The sequence below is a fragment of the Cynara cardunculus genome (genome assembly GCF_001531365.2).
Source record: "Cynara cardunculus var. scolymus isolate 2C chromosome LG 3, CcrdV1, whole genome shotgun sequence".
Taxonomy (NCBI): Eukaryota; Viridiplantae; Streptophyta; class Magnoliopsida; order Asterales; family Asteraceae; genus Cynara; species Cynara cardunculus.
Genome location: NC_037530.1, coordinates 27,929,610 through 27,957,173, shown reverse-complemented (window position 1 = coordinate 27,957,173; position 27,564 = coordinate 27,929,610). Strand labels below are relative to the sequence as shown.

At 33.8% G+C, this 27,564-nt stretch overlaps 2 protein-coding genes and 1 pseudogene across 2 annotated transcripts; 1 reads left to right on the top strand and 2 right to left on the bottom strand.

Annotated features, from left to right (window-relative positions):
• Positions 1–736: 736 nt before the first annotated feature.
• LOC112509948 (CST complex subunit CTC1) lies at positions 737–8,641 on the top strand. Its single transcript, XM_025115174.1, has 16 exons — positions 737–1,795; positions 1,866–1,984; positions 2,088–2,162; positions 2,256–2,334; positions 2,493–2,555; positions 2,642–2,719; positions 2,818–3,009; positions 3,362–3,466; positions 3,620–3,898; positions 3,988–4,374; positions 4,472–5,107; positions 5,190–5,281; positions 6,359–6,560; positions 6,713–6,824; positions 7,501–7,832; positions 8,333–8,641. Exons 1-16 carry the CDS (start codon positions 737–739, stop codon positions 8,504–8,506), a joined length of 3,984 nt encoding a protein of 1,327 aa, XP_024970942.1. The 3' UTR covers positions 8,507–8,641.
• A 456-nt stretch (positions 8,642–9,097) lies between these two features.
• LOC112509817 (thiol:disulfide interchange protein TxlA homolog) lies at positions 9,098–11,510 on the bottom strand. Its single transcript, XM_025114992.1, has 2 exons — positions 10,967–11,510; positions 9,098–9,425 (listed from the first exon to the last, which is right to left on the bottom strand). Exons 1-2 carry the CDS (start codon positions 11,399–11,401, stop codon positions 9,273–9,275), a joined length of 588 nt encoding a protein of 195 aa, XP_024970760.1. The 5' UTR covers positions 11,402–11,510; the 3' UTR covers positions 9,098–9,272.
• Positions 11,511–12,185: 675 nt separating this feature from the next.
• Positions 12,186–24,715, bottom strand: LOC112509095 (annotated as a pseudogene).
• Positions 24,716–27,564: the final 2,849 nt, after the last annotated feature.

Sequence of the window (27,564 nt, the reverse complement as noted above, 5' to 3'; positions counted from 1 at the left end):
AATTTACACATTGGGTACCAAAATGGAAGTTTTGAAAGTACGTTACCCAAAATAGGAATCAAGTTAAAGTACGTTACTTTTTCATGCAATTTTCCTGTAGGTTTATTAGGAAATTTGACATCCCGCCGCATTGCGCAGGCATACAACTAATATTATTTAAAAGATAATTTTTTTTGGTAAAAAAGAAAAAATTCTTATTTTCTTTTTTCAAAAAACACATATTTTTAAAAAATATTAGCCAGATAAGTTGTCTTCTACTACTTTTATTAATATTAGTATATTAATAAATAATTTAATTTTTTTTAATTCATATAATATATTTATCAAATAACATGTAAAATATCTAAATATTAAAATTAAAAGTAAATTGTTTAATAAAAACTGATATATTTTATAATAAAATAATTTTGAAAGTGCAATGTTGTAATAAGAAAATCACATCATTATAATACAATTGAACAACCTACATGGATAATGAGGTGAAATAGAAACCTGTGATAATGGGTAAATTTAAATCAAAAGGTTACCCAATGCTATAATGAGTAAATTTTTCAAAATATAATGTTTTAATAAAAAATAGTTTAAAAATACATTGCTATAATAAAAAAAATTGAAAATACAATCTTATAATAATTTTTTTTATAAAAATGCATTTTGTCCTCGTAGATATAAGTTGAATGAGGTTTAGAGCGGAAGCATTTTTCCCGCGTTACTGTAGCGACCCCTTTCTCTATCCATGGAAGAAGAGATTTCAGTAAAGCTTATTTCAGTCTCCGACCTACTCCATCGTCTCCACCCCATCACCGGCGCCTCATCTCTCTCTCTTCGCCGTTCGAGTCATCGTTCCACACTACATGAAGACACAACTCAGCCGTCCAATCCACAGAGCCCTAATAACTATAAAATTCTTAAGCCTCTTGACTACCCAGCATTACTCATCGGAACCCTAACCCTAACCTCACCTTCTTTCTCTTGTTCTAATTCAAGTTGCCTTAAGTTTTCTGACAATTCCGCGGCCGTTTGTTGCGACATTCTTGACCTTGATCTTCGGGTTATTGGGCAAAGGATCCGAGTTGTTGCGTGGAATTTCCTTCCGTTGAAACCTCACGGCGGATATCTTGAAATTATCAGGTGGACTCTTGATCATCCTGAAAAAGACTCTATATCGAATTTTAATGCATTTTATCTGGACTCTCTATCGCCTGCCTATGAACAAAGTAGAGTTCCTCGTCATTTAGTTTACGGCTTATTGGAATCGGTTAGCCCTGTCACAAATGTTCCCTGTACAGCCAATAAAAGCGGTACCAGAAACCTTAATGGGTTTCTTGCTGAGATTACCATATGCGAGTGCAAATTATGCTGTACCAGGGACAGTGTAATGTTATTGCAAGATATAACTGGGGAACAGAATAATGGTCATAATTTTTCGAAACCCAAGATTCTTTACTTTTGCGGGTCTGCCTTTATCTGGTATCCTGCCATTTCTAGGCTGGTTGGAGGCAATTTGTTGATCTCTGGTTTGAAGAAGAAGATGGTTTTCCTTGGACAAGGGAAGTCTTTGATGATGTATGTGACCACAGAGAAAGCTATGATCCATCTTCCAATGTCTCCGAGTAAAAGTTCCTTGAATAGAAGGAATACTACTACCAGAGAGAAGGGGCTATGTGGTGCCCATACTGGAAGTATTACTGGGGTCTACATGCAGGGAATGGTTATTGAATTGGATCAAAATATACTGATATTGCTCACAGATCATCAACTTGCAATGCCACATGGTCTGAGAGTCGGTGCAATTGTATGTAAAGTAGCTTCTTTTGCGTAGGGAAGTTACACTTTATCTAATATATGGGTTTTCCTGCTGTTAGGTAACTGTGAGAAATTTTCACCTGGATGATCCCAAATTTTTGTGGACAAAAATTAAAATATTTGGATCATGCTATAAAACTAGCATCCGTGTTAATATATTTTCTCCAATAGAAAGCGGGTAAGTCCGTAAGTGCTGTTGAAGTCTGTTCAGTTTAATTTTTTTTTGTGGCAACTATTTAGAAATTCTATGTACTACAAAAGTATCATCCTTTTGGCTGCAGATGCTACCAAGCTTTACAATCTCGAAGTCTTCTTAGGAAGTTTATTGAATCACTTGCATTTTCAGCTAGATTATGGTAAGAAGATGTGAATTTACTATTACTGTTAGTGTTATCTGCCTTGCTTGGCAATTCATATTTGCTCATTTGCTCAAAATTCTTCTATCTCAGGGTGTTACTTGTAGTCTCGTCTCTGAAGAAAAAGTTTGCTGGAGTTTTATCTGAGATGGAGATCTTAGGATCAAAGCATGTAATGTGCTTGTACCTTGGCTGTTTATTGTCAGATTAAGTATTTCATCTGTTATAAGTACTTTCCTTGGATAAATATTCTGTTATGGTTTCACATCGTTCTTTTCAATATTACAAACTTTGTGCTAAGCTGAAGGAATAATTGAAGGTGTTTTGCAGATGGAAGGATTAGTTCAGAAATATTCCAGTTCATGTTTACCCTTATCAGTATTCCGATTCCGGGTATAATCATTTTGAATATTGTCAATGAGAACACACTAGTTGTAACTGATATGTATGGATCCTTAACAATTAGTTTGGTTGGGCAGCATGGAGTGCTCACAGAATATTGTCAGCATGAGTTATGTGGCTGTGGCAAAGTATTAGACTACAACCCTCCGAAATTGGTACATTTTGGCAATTATAGAGGTTTTCTTTAAGGTTTTTTGTTTAAGCATTTTCATTTAATAGGTGCATAGTAAAGAAATAATTGCCATTGTTTCAGGTTGTGCCGATCTCCAATCTCATCAGTCAGTGTGAGAACAAGTTCATAAAATTTTTAAATGCAAGAGTGACAGATCCTAACATGAACCATCAATATTGCAATTTTGTTTGTGGAGGGAAGTCTCATGATCAACCAATTAGGAAAATTTTGAAAAGCGAAGATATGAACGTTGTTTTGCTTGGAACTTTAAAGGTTAGTAAGTCGACAATCTCTCATAATAGGACTTCTGACTTTATGAATTTACTTAGATATTTTTGTATTTGATCCAATGAGGAAAATGTGAGTAATCAACCAGGGGAATGCCAGATAATTCAAAGGCTAGGCTGTTAGAATATCTGGGTTTTGATAGTATATAGGATCACATACGTGTTACATATTGAAGTTAATCTCTCAAACAGAACACCAAAAAAAATTATGTGAGCCTGGAGACAAGCATGTGCTCATCCATGGATTTTCACTCCTACCTTAAATGGTCATCTGCTTCGTCCGCATTTCCTATACATGGTTCTGCAAATGTGATTGTGGTAGTCTTTTGTGTATGTAGATTTCTGAATACTCAGGAAGGTTGCAATTAATTGATGCAACTGGCAGCATTGACATTGTTATACCTGACCTTCCATCTGTATGCAGCATTAAGGACATATATGAGGTAATTAGATTCTTATAATGTTCTTTATTTGCCAGATGGCTGCTTCAATTTAGCTGAACCAACCAGGTATTTCGTATCTGCATGAATTGTATTGTTCCTATTTATGTATGATTTTTTTTCTCTCTTTCATTTCATTTCATTTCATTTCACCAGATAAACAACTTCAGTGTCGTGATGGAAGGATTTCCTAGACAACTGAAGCATTTGGAATCACTCGAAGATGAACCATTTTCGTGTGGAAACATTTTTGGTCATTTTCAATTAGCAAGGAGAAAAAGGTTTACCATTTATATCTATTGCTACATGAGAGATGCAAAATCAAGAAATCATATTCTATGTCCTAGCATGGATGGGGAGGATAATTTGAAGGAGCTAGAAAGCGGAAGATTCCACCTGCTTTGGTTGATGCACAAATTTCCTGTACAGCAAAAGGTATGTTCTATAGTAGAAAAGGTGGGAACTAGGATGATGGCAAGTACTACTTAATTTTCTTGATTCATAGAAGTTCAAAATTTTCTCAGTTTCCAGGTGATGATACAGTTTCAAATAGTTCAAGCATATATGCTGAGGCCATAGTTTTGCCCTGGAATTTAGTTCTTCATGAAAAAGAGAGAGATGTGGTTGAATCATATGCTGGAGTAAGTGATGCTGGAAGTAATCTATCCGAGCATTTGCAATTTTCATATGGTGATGACCAACAGTCCTATGACAAAAAATGGTGTGATTTAAGTTGTCTACAGGAATTCCCATGTACTATTGACTGTCGAGTTTCTAGTGATAAGTCTATGGTCAGCTTAGGTATCTTCTTAAATTGCACGGTAGCCAATATGCAGGAAGATTCTTTCTGCAAAAGAGATGCAAGGAAGTTGCTATTGGAGTTCAAGTCTGATAGTTTTTTGAAATATGAGGTCGGTCATTCATTTCTAGGCATCAACTTATCTATATAGAAATCAGATGGGGACATCATTGTGTCCAGCATGACTTACAATCCGACTTTTGTTGCAGTTGCTGAGAATTGGTGGATACTACTTGATAAAGCATCATAACAAAGATATGGCCTGTACTGCAAAGGACTCTGGCAATACCTGTGATGGTAAAGTACTTGTGGATTCTAAATCACATCTCTGGAGTGTCTCTTTCTCTGCTGATGAGGCTGGTCCCAGCACTGCACAATCATGCATTTGTTCATACCATAATTTAAATGGTGTTGGCAAAAAGTTCCAATCCCCAAATTGTTGTCAAGTTGAAATTCCTGTACTAAGGTCCACTGATGGACGCCCTGAGATATGTCCAGATATTTACTTACATCTGTCGGCTGACCATTTAAGTTTCTTAGAGGTCAAACTCAGGAAACTGAAAGAAGATCTTATCCAGCCAACTAACTCTATCAAAGGATTATTTAACAATTCTTGGATTCATCGGACCATGAAGAGTGCATCAATGCTATCCGGGGCCTTTGGTGTAAATTTGCCTGAGGGGAATTTATTATCTGTGCAAGGACATGTGGTGGCGGTTCATAGCTCTGACCAGGGTTCTCTTGTTACCCATCTAAGCCATAAAATTTTCCATGGGGCTCATCGTCGTATCATTCCTGGAGTAACAAACAGTGTCTGTATTCATGTTTTAGTCGACCATGACATTGTAAATGCTACTTTCCTTCTTTACTGTTGTTTTCTCTTATTGGATGCATACAATTATATTTCTCATAGTTCTGATCATTCAGGTGAAGATTTATAGTGGCTTAAGTGAACAAAGTTATCCAATCGGATTTGGACCAGGCATCAAAGCCAACTTTCACCGTGTTCTATTAACAGAGTATGTGTCATTCTCAAACTACAACATGATTTTTTTGAAAGGCGCAACATGATTTTTATATGCTTTGTTTCCATCATTGTTTCCTGTTTTGGAATACTTTGGTCAAATTTGCAATTCGTACATCTTTTTTGAAACCTAAATATCCTAAATTTCTCCCTTGGTTGATGCTCCCATCAACTGTTTATTGTCACTCATCATCCACTAAATTTTGTTTGATCATTTAACAGATGTCATCTCTTCAAGGGTGTATAGAAACCTCAACTTTCTATTGCATAGTGTGTTTTTGGTTGACATAGACTTAAAATAATTGTAGCCTAGGTCATCCATCTTGCAGTAATGATTTGCTGACTAGAATTTGAAATTTCATATATTTTCGTTTTTCCATGGATCATCTGATGAATTGTATAAATGCTTTTTCAATTGCAATATTGCGCCCTCATATGTTCTAAGCTTTACTCTACTAACTGAGGAAGAACTGGGACCTGTTCGGTATCTTTGTTATATGAGCCAACAGATAAGCCTCCTGAGCCCTAGGTTAGACTTGGGATGTGTTGGTCCTCGTTGTTTCATCTTATGTCTTTACGTGTCTCTGTTCTCTTTTTTTGTTCACTCTACCTATTGCTTGTTTGCATACACTTCTGCTATTTGTCTCACTTGTATCCTTGTACTGTTCGGTATACAAGCCGGGTGCCTTTACTGAAATAACCTCTATGGTAGAGGCAAAGTCTGTATATACTACCCTACACTGCTGCACACCATACCTCTGTGTGGGATTTACGTTGCTCGTTTGGTTTGGTTTTCTTCTCAACAAATATGAAGCACAAACGACTAATTCTACAATGTCTTTCAGTTCTAGCTTCATGTGAGAGATCTTTTACCTTTTTCTGGTACTGCTAAGATTTCCTTGGTCTCATATGTCAAGTACTAACACCACATTACAATACAATTCCATGCTGATGCTTTTCGTGCAAGCTTAATTTTGGCGCTTTCTCTATCATCTTAGAAATTTGGCATATTCATTGATGAGGTATTCATAGTTTCTTATTAGTGCTTGCAAACTTTATCATGCTGTATCAGTGAAGGGGATGTGCTTAAGTTGACACCTGCATCTTTCATTGAAATAAACTCCATAGTCGTTGACGATGACCTATGTAGCAACGACTTGGATGATACATCTTCGGTTTTGGAGACGACTTCTTCATTACCAACTGCTGCTGCAGCCTTAATTTCTGAAATAATGCAGTTTCCAGACCAGAAACAGATTCGGCTCCATTGCGAGGTAGGTCCATGTATATTGTAGTCTCCACTCTCCCTCTGAGCAAACTTACTGTAAATCATAACTTAAAACTTTTTTTTATGAGCTTTAATTATGCCTGCCTATAGGGAACTTGTACTATATATGGTGTAATCCCTTAGTTTTTGTGTTGGCAGGTTGTGGCGATTTATGTCTTGGTAGTGGAAAAGAGCAACGAGCTCCTACAATCTTCCACGGTTAATTCAAAAATACCTTCAGTGAAATTTCCACTTGCTGGTTTCATAATGGGTATGCTTCTTGTCTATGCTAGATGATCTGATTAAATATTAGAGAAGAATATTTGACTATCTTTCTAGGGATGCTGAAATTTATCATCATGTCTACGTTACTTGGTAGCTTTGAATTTCCACATACCAGATTAAGAGATTCCATGGAGTTCAGCAATACCACAAATTCTAACTAGTGATCCTGGGATGTCTGCCATTCATATTGGATTAAGGAAATGGAGTCGGTTTATATTAACAACCTTAAATACTAATATGGAGTTTTATGATACTGGAAACTTCCATAAAGTATTCTTAGTATGGTATCCATATTGAGGCATGGACATGTAGGGCATTTGCTTTGTATGAACAACTTTAAAACTACTATCCACAGGAAATCTTTACTAATCCAGTAGATCTCAACTTATTAATTGTATTTTCTATTTGATCATCCATATGTTCTTTCTTTTTTTTAACGTCAAAGTTCAAACTGGATACATATTTGGCAACTTACACACCCATTTCCAAGCTAATGTTCCCTTAGGTAAATAGTTAATAGCATGAACAAGTGGGTGTGCTCTGTGGCCTTGTGTAAATTGTATAGCGTAGTGAAATTCTCTATATGCTTTTTGGGTTCAACAAATATTTGATTTACTTGTTGAAGTTCATGGATCAACTTTTCTTCTTATTTGTGTGCATAGATGATGGATCATCCTCATGCTGTTGCTGGAGTGATAATGAGAGGGCATTGACTTTATTGGGTTTACATGAATGGTTGTCACATAAACATTTCAGAGGAAGTTTACATAAATCAAACAAGGAGATAGAGATTCTTCCTTGCAGCTACACACTGTCTCGCATGAGCAAGATTTTAGGTCAGCATGGCACAGTTGTAATCAAGAACTATGGATCTGTATCTGATTCTTCATGTCTAGATGTTGCACTTTTGGTCAATTCAGACAGTTTTGTTCGCGAATCAGATGAGGAGTTTCTCAAGTCACTAATACTCCAAGCTTGCTCTAGTAAAACTTGGGTGAGTATTTCATGATACCTTTATTTACCTTTGAATTTGATTATACCAAGTTTGTGGATGAACCTGTAGTCCTTGCTCAACGATACTTCTATTTAGTAGGCATGTCTCATGGATTCATTCTTTCACACAAACATGCATCCATACACTGGACACCATTGCCAATGCATTTTGGCTATGTCCTATTTTAACAACTATAGAAGTTTTGGACTTGGAACAGAAAAATCATTATAATTAAATATTCTGCATGTGACGTTAATTGGTCTTTAACTGCTCATTTCGTCTTAAAATTCAGAAACTTGTGAGAACCTGAACCTGTATTTATGGCATAAAATTTGGTTACAGGAACAGCTGAAGTTCTGATATATGCACGTTTTAGCATAGATACAGATCTTACAGTTGACAACCAAATTGTTATTTAAGCACCTGAACTCATAAATCTCTGTTGTGATCTGGAGTCTGGACTATTATTTCACAACAGATCTCTATATTTCTCTTGGCAGAATGTCGTCGGTACTGTGTTGGATACAAAAGGCGTGGATCAGTTAGAGGAACGCTTACAAAGGTTGGACATGATGATGCCCCCACTGCAACACATATGGATTTCTGAAGTTTCTCATTTGGATACCCTGAATGAAGGAAGAAGCATTCTTCAAGAACTCCTAAAATCCAAATGACTCCATTTTGATGTGGATGAGGGAGAGGGCATCATCAGAAGATGATAGGATGATAGTGGATAAGGGAGAGGGCTGTACTATTGTGTTGTATATAGAAGTTGGGAAAACAAAAAATGCTGATTCTTCATAGGCTAAGATCACCATATGTACACTGAATTCAAAATAGAATTTAAATTATATTTCATTTTAATATTTTGCAAATTCCACCTTTCTGTGCTTGCTGAAAGTTTATTCTGCTTGTTATTCTTTTATGGATGGAAACTTAAGAAGCTAATGCAAGTTACTGTAGGGCATATAATGTCCAAATTTACCATGTGGTTCAGCCAAATGGCAAGCACATTTAGCTAGCAACCAAGGTCATTAATATGCTAAAAGAAGGCAATTTAAGGCCCAATATTTCCCCCTGTTTTTCTAAACAGAAATATCCAACTTGAACAAAGTACATAAAATCACAAATCATCACACTTTTCTGGAACACTAAACTGTGAGCGCTTAGAAAGATGGGTATTCAATGTATTTTTGAAGATAATTATGCCAAGCATGATGGTCATTTTAGATTTCTCTATTCACCTCAATGATCAGTGATCAGTATGAAACAAGAGATTGTGTTCGTTGAAATGTCTTGTAATTCAAGTTCATACAATTGATTTACAATAGGTAATATACAAAAACTCAAATAGTTCTGTTACTATGAAGTTGAAAGCTACTTAACCACATGGGGACTGGGAAATGAGGATGCTGCCACTTATAGCTGCATTGTAATGGTTTATTTTTTAGATGAGCGCTTTATTTTTAGGAGATGAGAAACACCTGCAACAACATGGAGCCGGCTGCTTGGAACACCCGTCTTGGCAAGAGCTCTTCCATGCTTATCCAGCAATACGAAACATGGAACATACTTTATGTCATAATGGAGAAGCTGCATAAAAATCGAATCATGAAAGAGAGATCAGGGCGCAGAAAAATGCACATGGACAATCTGACAATGGAAATATGTTTGATTTAGCTCACACAATGCCATAACCTACTACTCCTTTTGTCTCACAAATACTGCAACATTTCCTTTTTTTCTTCTTCAAAATTCCAAGCTTTAGTTGCCCATTTGTCCATTGCAAATGTTTAAATGCTTCTAGTCAATGGAGAACATTTTTAGACATTTGAACGATAGTCAAACATTTAGGTTAAACTATGTGTCAGTAACCATGGGAATGCAATGGATTGATTATTGCATTGGTTAAATACATCTGACTTCAGAAGTTTAAATGTTTAGGTGCATTGTTAAAAGTTGTTGGAAATGGTAATATCGAGTTGTTAATATTACTTGAATAAGAAATTTATAAAACACCAGCTTGCATGCATAACTATTTACCAAGTCTGAAATCAGTAATTTTCTTCACAATCTATATATTGGGCAGGACAAAAAAGCAAACCGGTTTGATACATACAAACTAAGATAGAAGGACATGATGTAACCTAAGGTACAATGCGACATCTGAGTATTTGACTAGCAGATTAACTTTTACAGAAATTAAGAATGCCACCGAGATTGAGAGACCAAGGGATCAATCTTAACTTGATCTATTTAAGATGCAGATTGAGTCTGAGTGAGTTAGGTGGAACCTAGGAAGGGGAAAAGCCACACCATATGTGGCCTATGGCAGGAGAACAAAAATGCCCAAAAAAAAGATCATATTATGAACTCCCATGGACCCATAACAAGTGTTCACCATTATACATTCATGATTTGGAATTACTAGCGATCCACCGATGTAGTTTGAAAATTACACTAGCGATAACCAGAACACAACATGATTACAACAGACTTGATCCAAAACACGCTTCAACAGTCATACGTTATTAATATAGCTACACTTGGGACAAAAAGAAATCATTTTGTTCCATGTCAATATAGAAAATCATCGAGGATATATCCATCTATGCCATTTCATCCAATGATTACTCTAGTTGAATCCAAATTCAACTTAATGTTTCATTCTAGTTAACTGCATCTAACTGTCTACATAAAACATCTTTGGTTCACACTCCAAAATACCAAAATAAGAACCTTGTTCTTTGTGATCTTGACAACCTTGACCACTTTATACAGTTAGGGCACCACTGAAAAGGATATTGTAATCTTGCACATAAAGCACTACTTGCTGAGAGCTTTGCATTATCCAACTACCTATTTGATCAATTTAATTAACTGAACATAATTTCCTTAACCATGGACAATTCATCAAACAGATAGAATGCATTTCTATTGTTGGTATTTGGTAGATAGAAATGCACTTTTTTTAGAGGAAAAATGATAATTTAACTTAAGCAACACAGTTGATATAACACAATGTCAAGCATGAATTGCTGGAATCTTTGTAAAATTTTTAATGAATTTTCATATCCCTTTGGATTCTATAGTTTAATTGGAACAGAAGTAGAATAAGAAATTTAAAAGAGTACCTCAGGCAACCATTTGTCATTCTCAGCATCAGCCATAACAATGTTGAGCCAATCAGCATTATTATTCTCCACATGCCCCACAAAATCAACCATTGAATTGCAAAGACTGCATTTTGGAGAGTAGAACTCAATCACCGTAGCATCTTTACCATTGGCCAAGGCGCACGCCAATGCTTTCTGTTCTAACTCCCCTTGTTCCTCTACACCCAAATCCTTGGTCCTTGTCGTCTTCGAGGAGAACTGGAGCGGGGTTCTGATTTGGGGTTTTGAAATCGAATCAACGACTGTTAACGCGAGAGAGGCGACAGTTTGAAATGATTTGAATAACCAAGGAGGTCCCGAAGAGCAGGAATCCGTGGGATTAGCGTTTGAATGGACATCCCATGGCCATTTTAAGCAAAATAAAGGTTGTTTGGGAGGAACACCACCACCCATTGATTCCCCCCCGCCCCTTCCCTTTTTGGTTATGCTGGTGAAAATCCTTCAGAAACCGTAAATGACGACGGTTGATCGTAATAATCACTGGAACTTGTTGGAACCCCTATTTCGAACAGTGGCAGAGGATGAGGAGCAGTAGGGAGAAAGGAACCACATTCGGGCCGGGTCCTAACCGATCCGTAAATCTCCATCCACATTTGTTAAGGCTGTTTGACAGTTGCTGAATGATTTTGTGTAGAATCATTATGATCAAAATGATTAAACAGTTGCTGAATGATTTTGTGTAGAATCATTATGATCAGAATGATTAAGAGGCTCTCATGATATTGTGCAAAATGAAATATAATTGTTTGGTAATTGTTTACAATAAAATTAGGGCTCTTAATGGTTAAAGGAGGTACATGATACATAGGGGCTGTTTGGCAGTTGCTGAATGATTTAATGCAGAATAGTTAAGAGGTCAGAATGGTTAAGAGGGTCAGAATGGTTAAGTGCTGAATGGAATAATGTTGTTTGGTAACTGTTCTCTGAATGACAATAAATTACCATTTTAACCCTCTGAATGATTTAGTACTGAATGAAATAGAGTTGTTTGACAAATATCTGAATAAAACAATTATTTTACAAATATAACTACATATTACCATTTTACCATGTTAGGATGTATCATCATGATTTCACAACCAAGTTATGCATATACAACAAAATCATGATGCAAATACCCATTTATCAACAAGCTTACCATGTTAAGATGTATCATCATGATTTCACATCCTCATAGTTATATCCAGTGTCTGATGGGGGCATCTGGTGAAACCATGCTCTCAACAATGGTATACGCTTTAAGACATTCATCAAAGTTCTGAATCTCCGAGGATGAACCATTCTTGATATCATACAATACCAATTTGGACCCAAATTGCAACAAAACTTTCCCATCATTCGAAATACACAAAGGCACCGAAAATTGATCCCTACCAGGATCAGTCACATAAGGGATGGAAGCTAATCTAGTCCAAGAATCTTTCACTCCATAAACCTTGATCACCCATACATCTGCGCGATTTCCGCGATAATTACAAAGCACACACAATCCGTCTACCAAAGACCCCAATGCCAAATCCTTATCACCTTCATCATACACAGGTTGCAAAACTTCACCATAAGTCTCCTTTGCTAAATCAAGAGAAACTATTGTCCACGAGTAAGATGAGCCAAAATCTCGACTAGCTGCCCAATGAAGAGCTCCATTCGAAAACTTACCAGAATCATCCAAGGGAATACCATGAGGAAAATCACCAATTTTCTTTCAATTTCTAGATTTCAACGAGTATATTTTCACCTTGGTGTCATACTTAGCTCCATTTTTGAAAACGCGAGAAATTCCAACAACTTTATAATCATCGGTGGACTCATCGTACCCAAAACCATACAACACATACCAACCAGACTGTACTTTGAAACCACAATATGGTAACCTGTTCGATCTTCTAGTATTAGGGTTCCAAATAAATAGAGTATCTTCCTCAATCGCTGGAAAAGAGGGGTGGGAAGGGTAACCGACGATGGCGAGCGGCGAAGCTATGGAGGTGACCGGCGACAACCAGCGATGGAGACGGTGGAGGTGACCGACGATGGCTGTGGAAGGCGACGAGTTCTCGTGAAAGCGACACAAAATGGCTGGAAGAGAAGGGGTGTGGAAGGGTAAAGATGGAACAAATGCAATCTGAATGGTTGAGTGAGGCCCTAGACACAAAATGGTTAAGAGGTTAATGTAACCATTAAAAGGCTTTTTTTTTGCCAAACAGCCCTTACCTCTCACCGATTAAGAGGTTGGCTCTTAATGTCACCATTAAAAGCCAAACAAACAGCCCCATAATCATTCAGAGGGTTTTAAAACCATTAAGAGGCAAACTTTTTTTTGCCAAACAAGATTCACGTCTTAACAATTTAGAGATTGTCTCTTAATGGAACTATTAAGAGTTAAACAAACAACCCCTAAGTTAAAAGATTTTCTTTTCTTTGGTTAAACTATATAAATCGTACATGATTTTAGGGTGTCCAAAACCGAAATGGTCTCAAAATCCGAACCAAAAGTCAGATATTCATGCAAATTTCGATTACCTTGAAATCCGAAAATTTTAAACCCGGTTTTAGAGGGATTTTAAGATTCGGGTTGAGTTTGGATTTTGGACACCATCCCCGTACGAAACCCCCCCCCCCATATATATATATATATATATATGTGTGTGTGTGTGTGTGTGTAAATGTATGTGTGTGGGGGGAGTTCAAACGAGAACCCCTGTAATTTACGAGAACGCGAGATCAGTTTATAAACCAAGTGTTGTGTTTTAAATCACAATTTATGAGAAGCTAAAGGAGTTTTTTAAATTTAAATTAATATTAAGAAACTTTAAAAATATTTAAAACGTGGAAGGTTAAAACTGAAAATTAAAATGATAACATTCAAATAACACGATCACGATCATTCTAATCATAGGGAAGGGAATAATCATCGTCGATAGTGGTTATCCTGCAATAAAGGCCAGTATTAGGTAAACTCAAAACAAAGAAGTCACATGTTTCGGAAGGTTTAGGGTGATAGAAAGCGAACTGCAGTTTCTTTTGAAGCGTCGAAGAAGAAGAGTGCAAAGATATGTGATATAATGTTTGCTTAGCACATGTTTATCACACTTTGATTAGGGATCGATGATTGTGTGTCACCGATTAGGGTTGTATCACATTATTATCATATAAATATCGATTAGGGCTCGATTATTGTTTGTCATCGATTAGGTTTGTATCACATATTTATCACACTTTGATAGCACAATGGAGTAATCGAACAGGGGCAATAGTCAATAGCACAGTCGAGTCGATACCCTATGTGTTTAACAAAATTTGTTCGAGTAACACAGATGATACCCTTTGTGATACAATGTTTTCCTATCACATGTTTTATCACAATGTGTTTATCACATGGTTAATACAACCCTAAACAATGGTGTTCGCACTATTATCACAACATCTTTATCACAGTCAGTAGTACAGTCGAGTACGCGAACAAGGGTAATTATAACGACTCGAGAAATTGATACCATATGTGTTCAATTAACACAATTTGTTGGAGTAACACAAATTGATACCCTATGTGATACAAAGTTTGTTTATCACATGTTATCATAGTTAACACATCGATTAAGGGTTGACGATTAAATGTGTATCACATGATTATCACAGTTAACACGTCGACTAGGGCTCGACCATTTGGTACCACCTAATTATCACACTTCGATGAGGGTTTGCTATCACATGAATCACAATCGAATTACCATGGTGATTGGTTATCATGTTGTGATAACAAGTACTATCACAATAAGATGAACTTATGTGTATCACAATATTATCACAGTTAACACATCTATTAGGAGTCAATGGTTGTAGATGATTGTATGTGTAACACATTGGTATCACAGTTAGAGGTGGCCAAAAATCGGTCTCGGGCCAGGTCGACCCGGACCCAAATCGGTCCCAATCCCAAACTAATGACCACGTAACTGGTCCCGGTCCCTACCAAATACGAAGGCCCGGTTACGAGAACTGGCACCGGTTGTTATAACCTGGTTATTTGACTGGAATATTTGGGGGTTGTTTTTAAAATTGGTTTGGAAGTTTAAGGATGGTTTTTATTAAGTGATGAAAGTTGAGGGGTGTATTTTTTTTTTAATAAAATTGGTTTAAAAATATCAACTTTTTCACCGCCCATATTTAAAAGTATATATGTGTGTGTATGTGTGTACATATATGTGTGTGTGTTTTCTTTTTATTTTCCTTTTTGTTGTTTGGGATAAGAAAGAAACAAGAAAAAGTTGGTGAATGTTTTTGGCTCCTGGGTTCGAGCAAACAGAAGGAAGAAAAGAAGAAAGTTTCCGTGTTCTTATCTGATTATTTGTTGTTGATTTAAAGTCTCTTATCTGCTTGTGAATTCAAGGTGAGTATTTATTTCAAAGTTTTATTTGAAATGCTTTTATAAGGAACGGTATGGGTTCGAATTTAGGGTGTCTTCGAATATGATTACTTGATATTTATTAGCATAATTTTGGGTTTTGATATGTTATGATCAACTGAATGGAATAAGGGTGATATAATCAAGTAATGTATATATTTTAAAATAAAAGTGACATAATCAAGAGTTGGGTAAATTTGAAATAAGGGTAGCATAATCACGAGCAGAGTATATTGTAATAAGGGTGGCATTATCAATAGTCTTGTGAATGATAATATTTTGATCATGAGTTACTGTTATCGCATCCTTGTAATGCGATGAAATTGATTATATCGCATCAGTGTGATGCGATGAGTTGTTTTTATCGCATCTTTGTGATGCGAGGAGGTGGGTTATTGCACTAGTGTGGTGTGAGAAGTTATGTTTATCGCATCAGCTTGGTGAAACAAAGTGTGTTTATCGCATCTGTTGGATGTGACAAGTTGGGGTTATCGTATCCTTGTGATGCGACAAAATGTATTGTCGAATCTATTTTTATGCGACAAAATGAATTATATTACTCTTGTGATGCGACGAATTGGTTGTCTCATCTATGTCTCATCTATATGAGGCGACAAAATGAGGTTTGATACGATAAATGTTATTTACATGTTGTCTTTTCAAAGATTGGCTTTCCAAAAGTGTTTGGTGATAATAGCTACAAATGGATTACTCACTAGACCTTACGGTCTAACCTTCGTTTTCTTTTCAAAAATGTGCATTATATGCCGGGCACATGTGGAAGGAAAAAGGAAGGAGAAGAAATAAATTGAAGTATGAAAATTTTAAATCTGCTTTTGATGAACATGAACTTTGTGAAAGCTGAGTTATACATGAACTTGTGAAATTTATTATATACAAGTTATGTATCTGAGATGAAAAAGTTTATAGCTACTTTTGTATGTAGCAATGTGTACATTGAGACCAGTTTGTAATATTTGTATTTCTTTATATATGAAATAAGTGTGTTTAATGCAAATGTGGAATGAGGTGTCACACCGGTCCCGATCCAGGTCCCAGTCTCAGGTCGGGCCCAAACCGGTCCTATGAAAAAAAATTAAAATTTGATTTTTTACGTAAATTTTTTTTGAAGTTCTTTTTAAAGAATACAAAAGTTTTGTTCTAATAGACTTGAAAATATGTAATTGTTAATTAATACAGTTAAAAATATACATTTTTTTTGTGAGAATTGTGAGCGTTTGTGAGTTGATATATTCCTCCATACACCATATGACTTATATATATTGATTAGATATTAAATGATACAATTAAATACACTTAAAGTAGGGGTGTCCAAAACTCGAATAGTACAAAATTCAAACCCGAACCAAAAATAAGGTAGTTATGCAAAACTCGAATGCATCGAAATCCGAAAATCGACTTTTTGGGGAAAATTTGGGTTCGGATTAGGTTTGATTTTTGGGGAAACCCAAAATATATATGCATATGTATATTTTAAATACTATATAAATGTATTTATTTATCTAATTATCTTTTAAAAATTCTAAAAATGCTAGTTGGTCATGTTCTTTACTAATTTCTAAGCATACTATCGATTAACAATGTTCTAAATCAATTGGATATAATTTTTTTTGTATTATAACTAAACCCGAACCCGACCAACCTCAACGCGAAACACGACCGACCCGAAGCCGAAACAATCTGAAATCCGAAACCCAAAAACACATATCTGAAATCAGATCGGGTTTGTGATTTTATCACCTGAACCCACCCGATGCACACTCCTGCTTGAGAATACATTTTATTATAATTTTATAATTGTTTTTTAATCAAATACACTTAGAAAGTTAGAAATATATTTAAAATTACATTTTTTTTTAAATCGGGCTGGTCCCAGGTCAGGCCCATAACCAGTCCGAGTCAGGCCTTGTTTTTTGACGAAAACCGTAACCGATCCTTAATCGGCGATCCCAAACCGGTCCCAATTGGTCCCAGGCCGGGCCCATTTGGCCATATCATTCACACAGTTAACGCACTAATTTGAAAGTGGAAAAATCACAATATAATCGAATATGAAAGTATAGATGGAAACGTGAAACATGAGACATGATCAGATTTTAATTAAAAACCATGGAATAATTACAATTAATTAAAATAACATAAAAATTATAAAAAACAACTAATTACTTTACTATCCTTGATGGTTTATTTTTAGTTAGTATAATTTAAATTACTGGTTAAAAAAGTTGGAGTCCCACAATTGTTTTCACGTTCTCGTAAATCACAAGGGTTTACGTTTGAACCCTTCCGTATATATATATATACACACATCTATACTTTTAATAAATAAGTAACTTGGGTGACACATGTCATATTCTGGTGAGTCAGTTTTCTTATTTTTCCGCCTAAACATGTATCTAGACACAATTTATATTAGTGGTTCAATTAGAATCATTTGAACGTATCTAGACACAATTTACATTAACAGTTTAATTGTACTTATTTGATTGACATGTGTCCACTTATTCAATCAATCCCACTAATTTAGGATGCAATTGATTTTATTCTTGGGTTAATTAATTCGTATGGTAACTGATTCCTGAAAAAAATGGTGTTTACTTCTAAGTTTAAATTCAATTTACTGATATAGTTTCATTTCTAAATTCATTTTATTCTAGGGTTAACTTCATTTTATTCTAGATTCAATTTACTGAAAAATTTTACTTCAGAGTTATTTCAAGAGAACAAGTATGAAGTCATTCTTCAGAGTTAGCTAACCCGAACTCTAACGTTTGCTTTTTCAGACATAGCTCACCCGAATTCTGGAGTCTGAACTTTGAAGTCTCTTTTTCAGACATAGAAGTTTGAATTACGAAGTCGATTTTTTAGACTTAGAGAAAGAAGTCTGAACTCTGAAGTCTTCTACAATTCTGAAGAGTACAAGTCTGAAGAGTCATTCTTTAGAGTTAACTCATCTGAATTCTGAAGTCTTCTTTTTCAGACTTAGTTCACCCGAACTCTGAAGTCTGAAGTTTTTTTTTTCAAACTTGGAAGTCTGAACTCTTATTTAATGGGATTGATTTTATACTTCAGAGTTATTTCAAGAGACAAGTATGAAGAGTCATTCTTCAGAGTTTTATTTCAGAGTTATTTCCAGAGTATAAGTCTGAACAGTCATTCCTCAGAGTTAGCTCACGCGAACTCTGTAGTCTTCTTTTCCAGACGAAGCACCATGCAGAGCCTCTGCATGGTGCATGTGGAGCTTCTGCCTTGCTTGTACAGAGCTTTGAAGTCTAAAAAGTTCTACTTTATAGTAACTTCAAGAGTACAAGTCTTGTAATAAACTTATCTAGACTTTGAAGATAAGTCTTTAAGATTATAGACTTAGGGGCCGTTTATCAAACACTTACCCGGTAAGCATTTATCGATAAAATTCAATATTATTATTTACTTACCGGGTAAGATTTTAGTCAACAAAAATTGTTTTCTATGCAACAATTTATCCGGTAAGAGCTGACCATGGTAATAGTCATTGCCCTCACTTACCGGGTAAGACTCTCAGTCCTTGCCTCGTTCTTACCGGGTAAGATTTTGGTTCTTACCATATTCATCTGGTAAGATAATATAACTTGGTAAGCACTTACTCAAGTAAGCATTTGATAGACGAACCAGAGGCTCTGGCTGACCAAAGGGCTTTTGGTTGGCCTTACTTTTGGGTGGTGAGTCCACAGAGGCTCTGGTCCGTAAAGACTAGAGGAGCTCTGGTTGGTCTTGCTCTATATGATGCAAAAATTACCATGGGGTCTTTTTCAAATATATTGGGTATTTGAATAACTCTGAACTCAAGGTCTTCAAACTTCGTCTTCAGATTTGACACATGCTCTTCTAAGTTTAAATTCAATTTACTGATATAGTTTCATTTCTAAATTCAATTTTATTCTAGGATTAACTTCATTTTAACTAATTATTGATATAGTCTCATTTCTAAATTCAAGTCTGAAGTCATTCTTCAGAGTTTTTTCAAGAGTACAAACCTGAAGAGTCATTCTAAAGAGTTAGCTCATCCAAACTCTGAAGTCTGCTTTTTCAGACTTAGCTCACCCGAACTCTGGAGTCTGAACTCTGAAGTCTTCTTTTTCAGACTTTAAAGTTTGAACTTTGAAGTCTTTTTTAGACTTAGAAAAAAAAAGACTAAAGTCTTCTTTTTTCAGACTTAGAAGTCTGAACTCTGACTTCTACAAGTCTAAAGAGTCATTCTTCAGAGTTAGCTCAGCCGAACTCTAAAGTCTTTTTTTTCAGACTTAGAAGTCTGAACTCTAATTTATTGGGATTGATTTTATACTTCAGAGTTATTTCAAGAGTACACGTCTGAAGAGTCATTCTTCAGAGTTTTACTCAGTTATTTCCTACAATGGAACCGTTCTTGAGTTCATTCCTTTGAAGTATAAGGTTTATTACCGAACCAAACAAGATTATTCCCTTAGTCCTCTCTTGATTTGACTAGGTTTGAGAAGATGATGGTGAGACTAATCCAATCAAAGGATGATCTCATTGTTACCTATTCTAGCAAAACCGCCCAGAAATATGATACTTTGTCGCGGCTGGTTGATAGTAGCCCCGTTGCTCGCTAAACAAGAGCTATTTACAACTAAGCTGATCACTCTCTCCTTTGGTACTCAATTGGGTATATTTCGTAGTACTTTTTTCTTGTTATTGATAGAGTGGTATTCTCCGTGGAATTCTATACTATAAAGGGGACTCTCTTTTCTTAGGCTCGACCTTATAAGAGGGAGTCGTAGTTCCCTAAGCCATCAGGGTAGGTGCTTAGCTTTTTCTAGAGTACAAGTCTGAAGAGTCATTCTTCAAAGTTACCTCACCCGAACTCTGAAGTATTCTTTTCCAGATGGAGCAACATGCAGAGCATTTGCATAGTGCATGCAAGAGCCTCTGCATAGTGCATGCAGAGCTTCTGTCTTGCCTATACAGAGCTATGAAGTCTGAAGAGTTTTACTTCAGAGTTATTTGAAGAGTACAATTTTAAAGAGTCATTTTAAATTTACTTTTAAGTTTAAATTCAATTTACTAATATAGTTTCATTTCTAAATTTAATTTTATTCTAGGATTAACTTCATTTTAACTAATTATTGATATAGTTTCATTTCTAAATTCAAGTCTGAAAAATCATTTTTTAGGGTTATTCTTCAAATTTATACTTCAGAGTTATTTCAAGAGTACTAGCATCATACTTTCGATGATCATTCATATCTGTAAGATAAGTTTCTGACATAATTTAATTTTTTTAAATTACCCCATGTAATACACGGGATCGAACCTAGTATATATATATATATATATATATATATATATATATATACACGCACATACACACACACACACACACATATATATATATATATATAGCTTTTAGATATGGATTAGGTTCCAGTGAGAATGGAAGGCATGGTGAAAAGGATTAGAAGGGATCCTTATCGTTAGATCAATCTTAATGAGACACATCGAGATACACCAGATCAATTCTCGTGAAAAGTGCGATTCGCCCGGGGTGAGGTGAGATTAAAAGTAATCAAGAGTCCAGATCTCTTCTTACGCTTCTCACCTTAACTTCTATTCTCACACGATCCTTCATCTTTAAGTAATAGATGAATATATTTACTTATCTAATTATCCTTAAAAAAAAAAAATCCTAACTCCTATCCGGCCATACTTTTTTCTAATTACTCAACCTACATTTTGTTTATCGATCCTCTTAACCGATTGAATTTATCCTCAAAATCGATTGAATATATATTTATTTTGCATATAACTATATTCGAACCCGACCAACCCCAACCCGAAACAATCCAAAATCCGAAAACCCCAATTTTGAGTCTTCGTTTCCATAACCGAAGTCCAATCAGATTTGTGGTTTTCCCGTTTGAATCCGCACGACCCTCCCAATGCATACATCTAGTACACATGACTTAGAGCAAACGGCATAAAATGTAATTTACTTTGATTTGACTCCTATTTGAGGTAATGTACTTTTAAACTTTATTTTTGTACTTGAAATATAAAATATCAAACATTTAGTATCTAGGTAAGCGATTATCATATTTATGTAGGCGAATGAAATGGTATCTATCTCAGTATATTTGTTGATGAGGCCAATTGAAAAGGATTCTAAATATATATATATATATATATGTTTACTTTATTATTAAATACAAAAACCCTAATGCATCAGATGTGAAGACAAAAACCCTAATGCATCATATCCCTTAAAAATAGGATCTGGTTTGAATACATATCTGAATGTTTCATTGAACTCGTTGTATCCTTTCCTCCTACCACAAGCCTTTGGATTCTCAATCCAATGGCTAGGATCTTGATGTCAAGTAGAACAAATGAAATTGATCCTCTCTTTTTTTAACCGATTGAGCTCATATTTTGTTCTTGAAGTAAATATTATGAAAAAAAAATGATCCAATTCCTAGATTATGAGTCAAGATTTTTGTACTAACTTCAGTGTCATTATCGATGAGGCTATACTAGAAAGTTTGGAGATCACAAATCTGATTGCTTAGTCGAGCTCCGACTATGTGTCATTCGTGGGACACTCCAAAATGTGGTAAATAAATAAATATGAAAAAAGGGGGGAAAATAAAATAAATTTTGGTTTTTATTTTATTAGACCAAAATTGTGAAGAAAAGAGTGAAAAGTAACCAATTATGCCATTTAATAAAAGTGAGAAGTGAATAAAGGAATTTATATTAAATCAGACTAAAAATGAAAGAAACTGTCCAATTAGAGGTGAAAATTGTAATATCGGTCAAACTATTGAAGTCAAGGGGTCGAATATCATTATCTAATAGTTCAGAAAAGGTGACAGACGTCAACTGTTCCAAACTTCAGGGGACCTGTCCTGCCAAAAGGACAAGTTTCTTTGGTTCCAGGTTTTTGAAATATACAACGAGAGAGAAATCGGAACTCAAAAATCCCTACCCAAAATCTTGGTTTATCGTCATTTTGAGGTAAAATAGTCAACCAAACTTCGAGTTGTTTATATACTTAGCTTTGTTTTTGAATCCTTTATCGAACATTAATAGTCTAGTGTCTCAAAACCTAAACTTTAAATGAGAAAATGGGGACTCAATATTTGATGGTTTTCGTTGATTCTTGTTCTTATGGTTGAAGAAAACGATTTCTTGAAAAACGAATCGCCGAAAACGATGAAGAAAGAAGGCCAAAACAGTCCTTTTTTCAGTTGCCGATGAATTTACGTCTCCTAACACTACCATGGGAGCGATGGGACAACTCTCGTGAGTTGAGCTTAAGAAGTTTTGGGATTTTATCAGTTTCAGACCTTAAACTTGTTAAATGATATGTTTAGAGGAAAAATAAAAAATTTAAGTTGCAGATAAGTCCCTATAGTTTTGAATTTTTTATTAATGACCTCGAGTTATTGGTTTTAAAGAAATCACCATGTTTTGAGGGTTTAACTTTGAGATAAGTTTGGAAACATTTGGTTAAATAACAATTATTTTGAAGTCTATTAATTTATATTAAGTATTTAATTTATTTTAGGCTTAAGTTGATGAAGGTATAATTATTTGGATTATGTTAATTAATTAATTTTTCTAAATTAATTAATATGTTAAATTAAATTGTTGTTTAATTAATATGTTAATTTATTTTTAGAATATTAATTAATTATTTCTAAGGTAGTGTTTTTAATAAATCATTTAATGATGAGATTAAAGCGTCGTAAATGGGTTAAATAATTATTGGAACATTGTAATTTGGAGAGATCATTTTATAAATTTATAAATTTATAAAATTATAAAATGTTTATTTTGTTGTTTTGAGGCGTCATTAAGTCTTAGGCTTGGAGTTTGTCCAACACTGATCGAAATTGACCAAAGGTTGACTTTTATCTCGTTTGACTCACAAGGAATTTAACGACAATATTAAATGGAGATATTTGAGACATTAAGAGACTTAGTTTTTGGAGTTTGACTTTAGGTCAGGTCGAGTTTGACCATGGTTTATTATTGTTGATTTTTGGAGAAATACAACTATTAAATAGATATTATGGTATGACATGTGTAGGTTTTCATTCAAGAGCTACCTATAGTCGATCTACACCGACAGACATGTGAGTTTTCATGAGACTTACAACGGGTGCATATCTATGTACAAATTTATTTTGAACTTGATATGATTTTCTGTAGGTGATGTGTAGGTATACATGATGTTTCACTTTATTTCACATCATGTTATTTATAATTAGTTGCATGTCATGTGTTTATTTTGTTTTCAAATAACTTTAGCATGTTATTTCATACGAAAGTTTTATGATCAATTTTATGGGTAGGCATTGACCAATAAGTCACATGATAAGTGGCATGGCCCCATAATAAGTACCGACCAGAGAATACAAGTATAATGTAAAATGATTTTATTCATGCAAACCATGAATTCACTGAGCTTTATAAGGTGACTATAATATACATCTGAGGGACATAAGGTTTCAGCTTGGACAAAGGAAAATAGCATATATAGAGACTTGTCTTGTCCATTTAAATTCAATATCTATGTTCCGACATCTATGGTGGATACACTTTGAGTAACGCAATCCGGAATAAGACTGCTTATTTATTGTTTTTAAGTCTTTCACTAATTTAGCAGTTATTTTAGAGTTTTTTTTTTGGGGGAAAGGGGGGGGGGGGGTAGGGAGTCTCTTTCATTGTGGATTTAATTTGAACTTTGAAAAATTTTCCATGTAGTTAATCGTGCGTTTCTCTTTCTTGTAATGATTTCACTGAAGAGGATTTGGTGAAGGAGCAGTACCAGAGAAGGAGGAGGATGGTGACGTTTTTCATAAAAATGCATTGTACACTTGTATATTAGCTTTACAAATTATAAGAAAAATAGTGAAATGACCAAAATGCCTTTCACGGTAACAGATGGATTTAACATTTGTAAAAGATACATAGATGAATGATGTAAGCAAATTGGCACAAGTGGTGGAGTTTGAATAAATCATAGGGATGATTGGTGTTATTTACTCCATTTAGTAGTTTGTAATATTTATAAACTTACTTTTAAAAACAGATAAGTTTCATATACGTAAATATTTTTAATAAATTATATATTACAGTAAGTTGCGAACTAAGCATCCCTCTTTCCAGTTCTTCGATGAACTCATCTCCTTATATGGTGAATCCATCTCCATCTGCTCCACAATCCTTTTATTGTGGTTTCCATCTCCACCCCCTCCTATTTCACCTACAACCTTCCCCATGGATTCTTCCTTTTTTTTTAATTCATTTACGCACTAATTCGCTTGGTTTTGAGTTAAATTACTTTTAATTTGATGCAAATTTTTATAACTGTCCAAAGGTATTCATCAAGAATTACTTTAGATCGAATATTGTTGAAAACCCATGTTTAGTCTTTGGATTTCTTCTTCTTTGTTCTCGTTTAAGTTTTTTATAATAAATACTGGTCCAGAGTATCTTTTGCCTCCTTTATATCATAGCAAGTAATGTTGAAATCACGATGTTATACAAAAATCCTTTTAACATATAACATATTCGTTGTTTAGTTAATGGAAATATGTACTGATTGGTATGACCATATTTCTTTTTCAGTATTTAAATGAAAATTTGAGGAGTAAAAGATTAAGGGTTTTATAGTTATTATAAAAATAATCTTTTTTAACAGCAACTAGATTTTATTAACAACTAGCAAAAAGCTAGAACAAACAACTACATATAGGAAATAGCCAAGAGAGGATTATGAAGCCAATTCACCCACTTGAACTTGCTACTCATATTAGAAACCTAAAAATACGCCTGAGTCACAATCCTGTCAAATATATATATATATATATATATATATGCCTTCTTTAGCTCAGTCTCATAAAAAAATAGTCACATTCTGGAATGGTCGTATGTACCAGAGCATAGTAAGAAATAACTGCTGCCTCAAAGCACAGTTTCTCCCACTCTTCAACCACAAATTAGATTATATATTATGTTGTACAAATATGACATTTTTTATATTTCTTATATCTTTTATTGTACACATCTTTCTAATAGTTTTTTGATGCAACAATTGCTATGGATAAATCTATATTTACTTATATTTCAGGTAAAAAAACTACTTCTACAAGGAATGGAACATCCTTGTTTTTAATATGAGTTATTTTTCGATAATTATCTATGGGTATGTCGGTTTGTTCACTTATATTTATTCAAAATTTACATTCTGTTGCATTGTGTGGATACACAACTAGTTATCATATAATTAATATTGGGTTATGAATATTATGTTGGTTTGGTTTAAACTTTTGTTTTTTCTATTAAACATGATTAAATTATATTGCTTTATTTTATATTAAACAATTAATGTTTAGCGTGTGAAAAATGTAAATCAGCACGTTTATAACATGGGCAAAAAGGATCCCCTCCCTTTAGAAACCATGGGTGGAAGGTGGAAACACACTTCATTTAAAACAAAAAACAAAAAAACAAAAAACAAAACCACAAAACAATAAAATATGTTGATAGAATGAAGCATCACATTAAATTTATTATCTGACAATATTATAATACCAATTAAAATAAAATTACAATTTTCACGATAAATTGAATCTTGGTTGGGAATTTAGACAATTTCTTCGGATATGACCAAGTTGGTGGCACAATCCACATGATTTTAAATGTATTTAACTTAACTGATTTTACATAATTTTAAGTGTTTTTAACTTAATCGATTTTAAACATTTTTAATAAGTAAAATCATATTGATTTGATTACACGTTATATTTTTTTTGTTGATTTGATTTTACATGATTTTTGGACTTTTTACGTTAATTTAATTTTACATAATAATAAAAATTTTGAAATTAATTGATTTTAGACATTTTAAACATTTTAGCTGGTTTGATTTTATACATAAAAAAAAAATACAAATTGTGTAAATATTGGTATCAACTACATATTTACAAAAATTAAACTTATACATAAAATATAATAAAGAAAATAAAGAGGGTGTCATTAAAAGTATTTGAGATAGTTTTTATAAAATAAGATTGTTAAATATAATAAATTAATTTTAGTTATATATTTACAATAACTAGATTTATACACGACATATAACAAAGGTATAATATAATATCTAAAAAGAAGGTAAGGGTGTAATTAAAAAATGTTATCATATTAAAACAAATCATTAAAATTAAGATATATCTTGTTGTATTGTGCGGATATCCTTCTAATTATATTAAAATAGATTAGATTCAAAATAGTTGTTGAGTTTATGATCTTAGTTTTGCAAAATAAATTAAAACTACCCTGTTTTTACGAAATATTTTAAAAACCACCCTATTTTTACCATTTTTTTATAAAGAGCTTTTATTAAATGGTTTTAAAAAAATGGTTTCAAATTTACTTTTTTTTGAAAAACGTTTATTTTATGTTACATATTTTAAAAATGCTGTTCATTTATATGCACTCTTTAATTTAAATTACAAAGTATTTTCAAATCAGATTATCTTTAAATGCGTTTTTGAAATTTTATTATGTAAAATAATAATTAAACTAGTTGTGTAAATGTATGATATGGTAGTAAATATTTAAAAAGAAAAACTATCAAATTACAGATAAACGGCAAACCATCCAATTTATACAAATCGTGCAAATCATCTTCATCCGTCGATTTTATTGTTAAATCTTGTGAAATTGTTTTATATAATTTTTTTTTGATAAAGTTGTTTCATATATGTTAATGAAATTGTTTCATATAATACTTAGTGAAATTTTAATGAAACTGTTTCATGCATTTCTCTAAAATTAAAATAATGAAGATGATAATATTCATGATTAACACCCTCCATAATAAAAAATAATTAATCAACCTCTCATAATTATAAAAAAAAATAAACAAAATGAAAAACTATGACGGGTTGGATGAGGTTTGTACGGTTTATACAAATAACGTGATTTGCAAAGTAAACATCATCTTTATATACATTTAATTAATACTGAGTCTTAAATATAATTTGTCTTTCTTTTTATGTAAAATAATGAATTCTATTATTTTATTCTTAACTTCATAAAACTTTGGGTATCATAAAATTAAACAAGA

Excerpts from the sequence above, each read along its gene's own strand:
- LOC112509948 (XM_025115174.1), top strand. The coding sequence starts at position 737 with ATGGAAGAAGAGATTTCAGTAAAGCTTATTTCAGTCTCCGACCTACTC. Across the intron at positions 3,010-3,361 it reads TTTTGCTTGGAACTTTAAAG|ATTTCTGAATACTCAGGAAG; the intron begins GTTAGTAAGTCG and ends TTGTGTATGTAG. Across the intron at positions 4,375-4,471 it reads ATAGTTTTTTGAAATATGAG|TTGCTGAGAATTGGTGGATA; the intron begins GTCGGTCATTCA and ends CTTTTGTTGCAG.
- LOC112509817 (XM_025114992.1), bottom strand. The coding sequence starts at position 11,401 with ATGGGTGGTGGTGTTCCTCCCAAACAACCTTTATTTTGCTTAAAATGG. Across the intron at positions 9,426-10,966 it reads ATGACAAATGGTTGCCTGAG|CTTCTCCATTATGACATAAA; the intron begins GTACTCTTTTAA and ends ATTTTTATGCAG.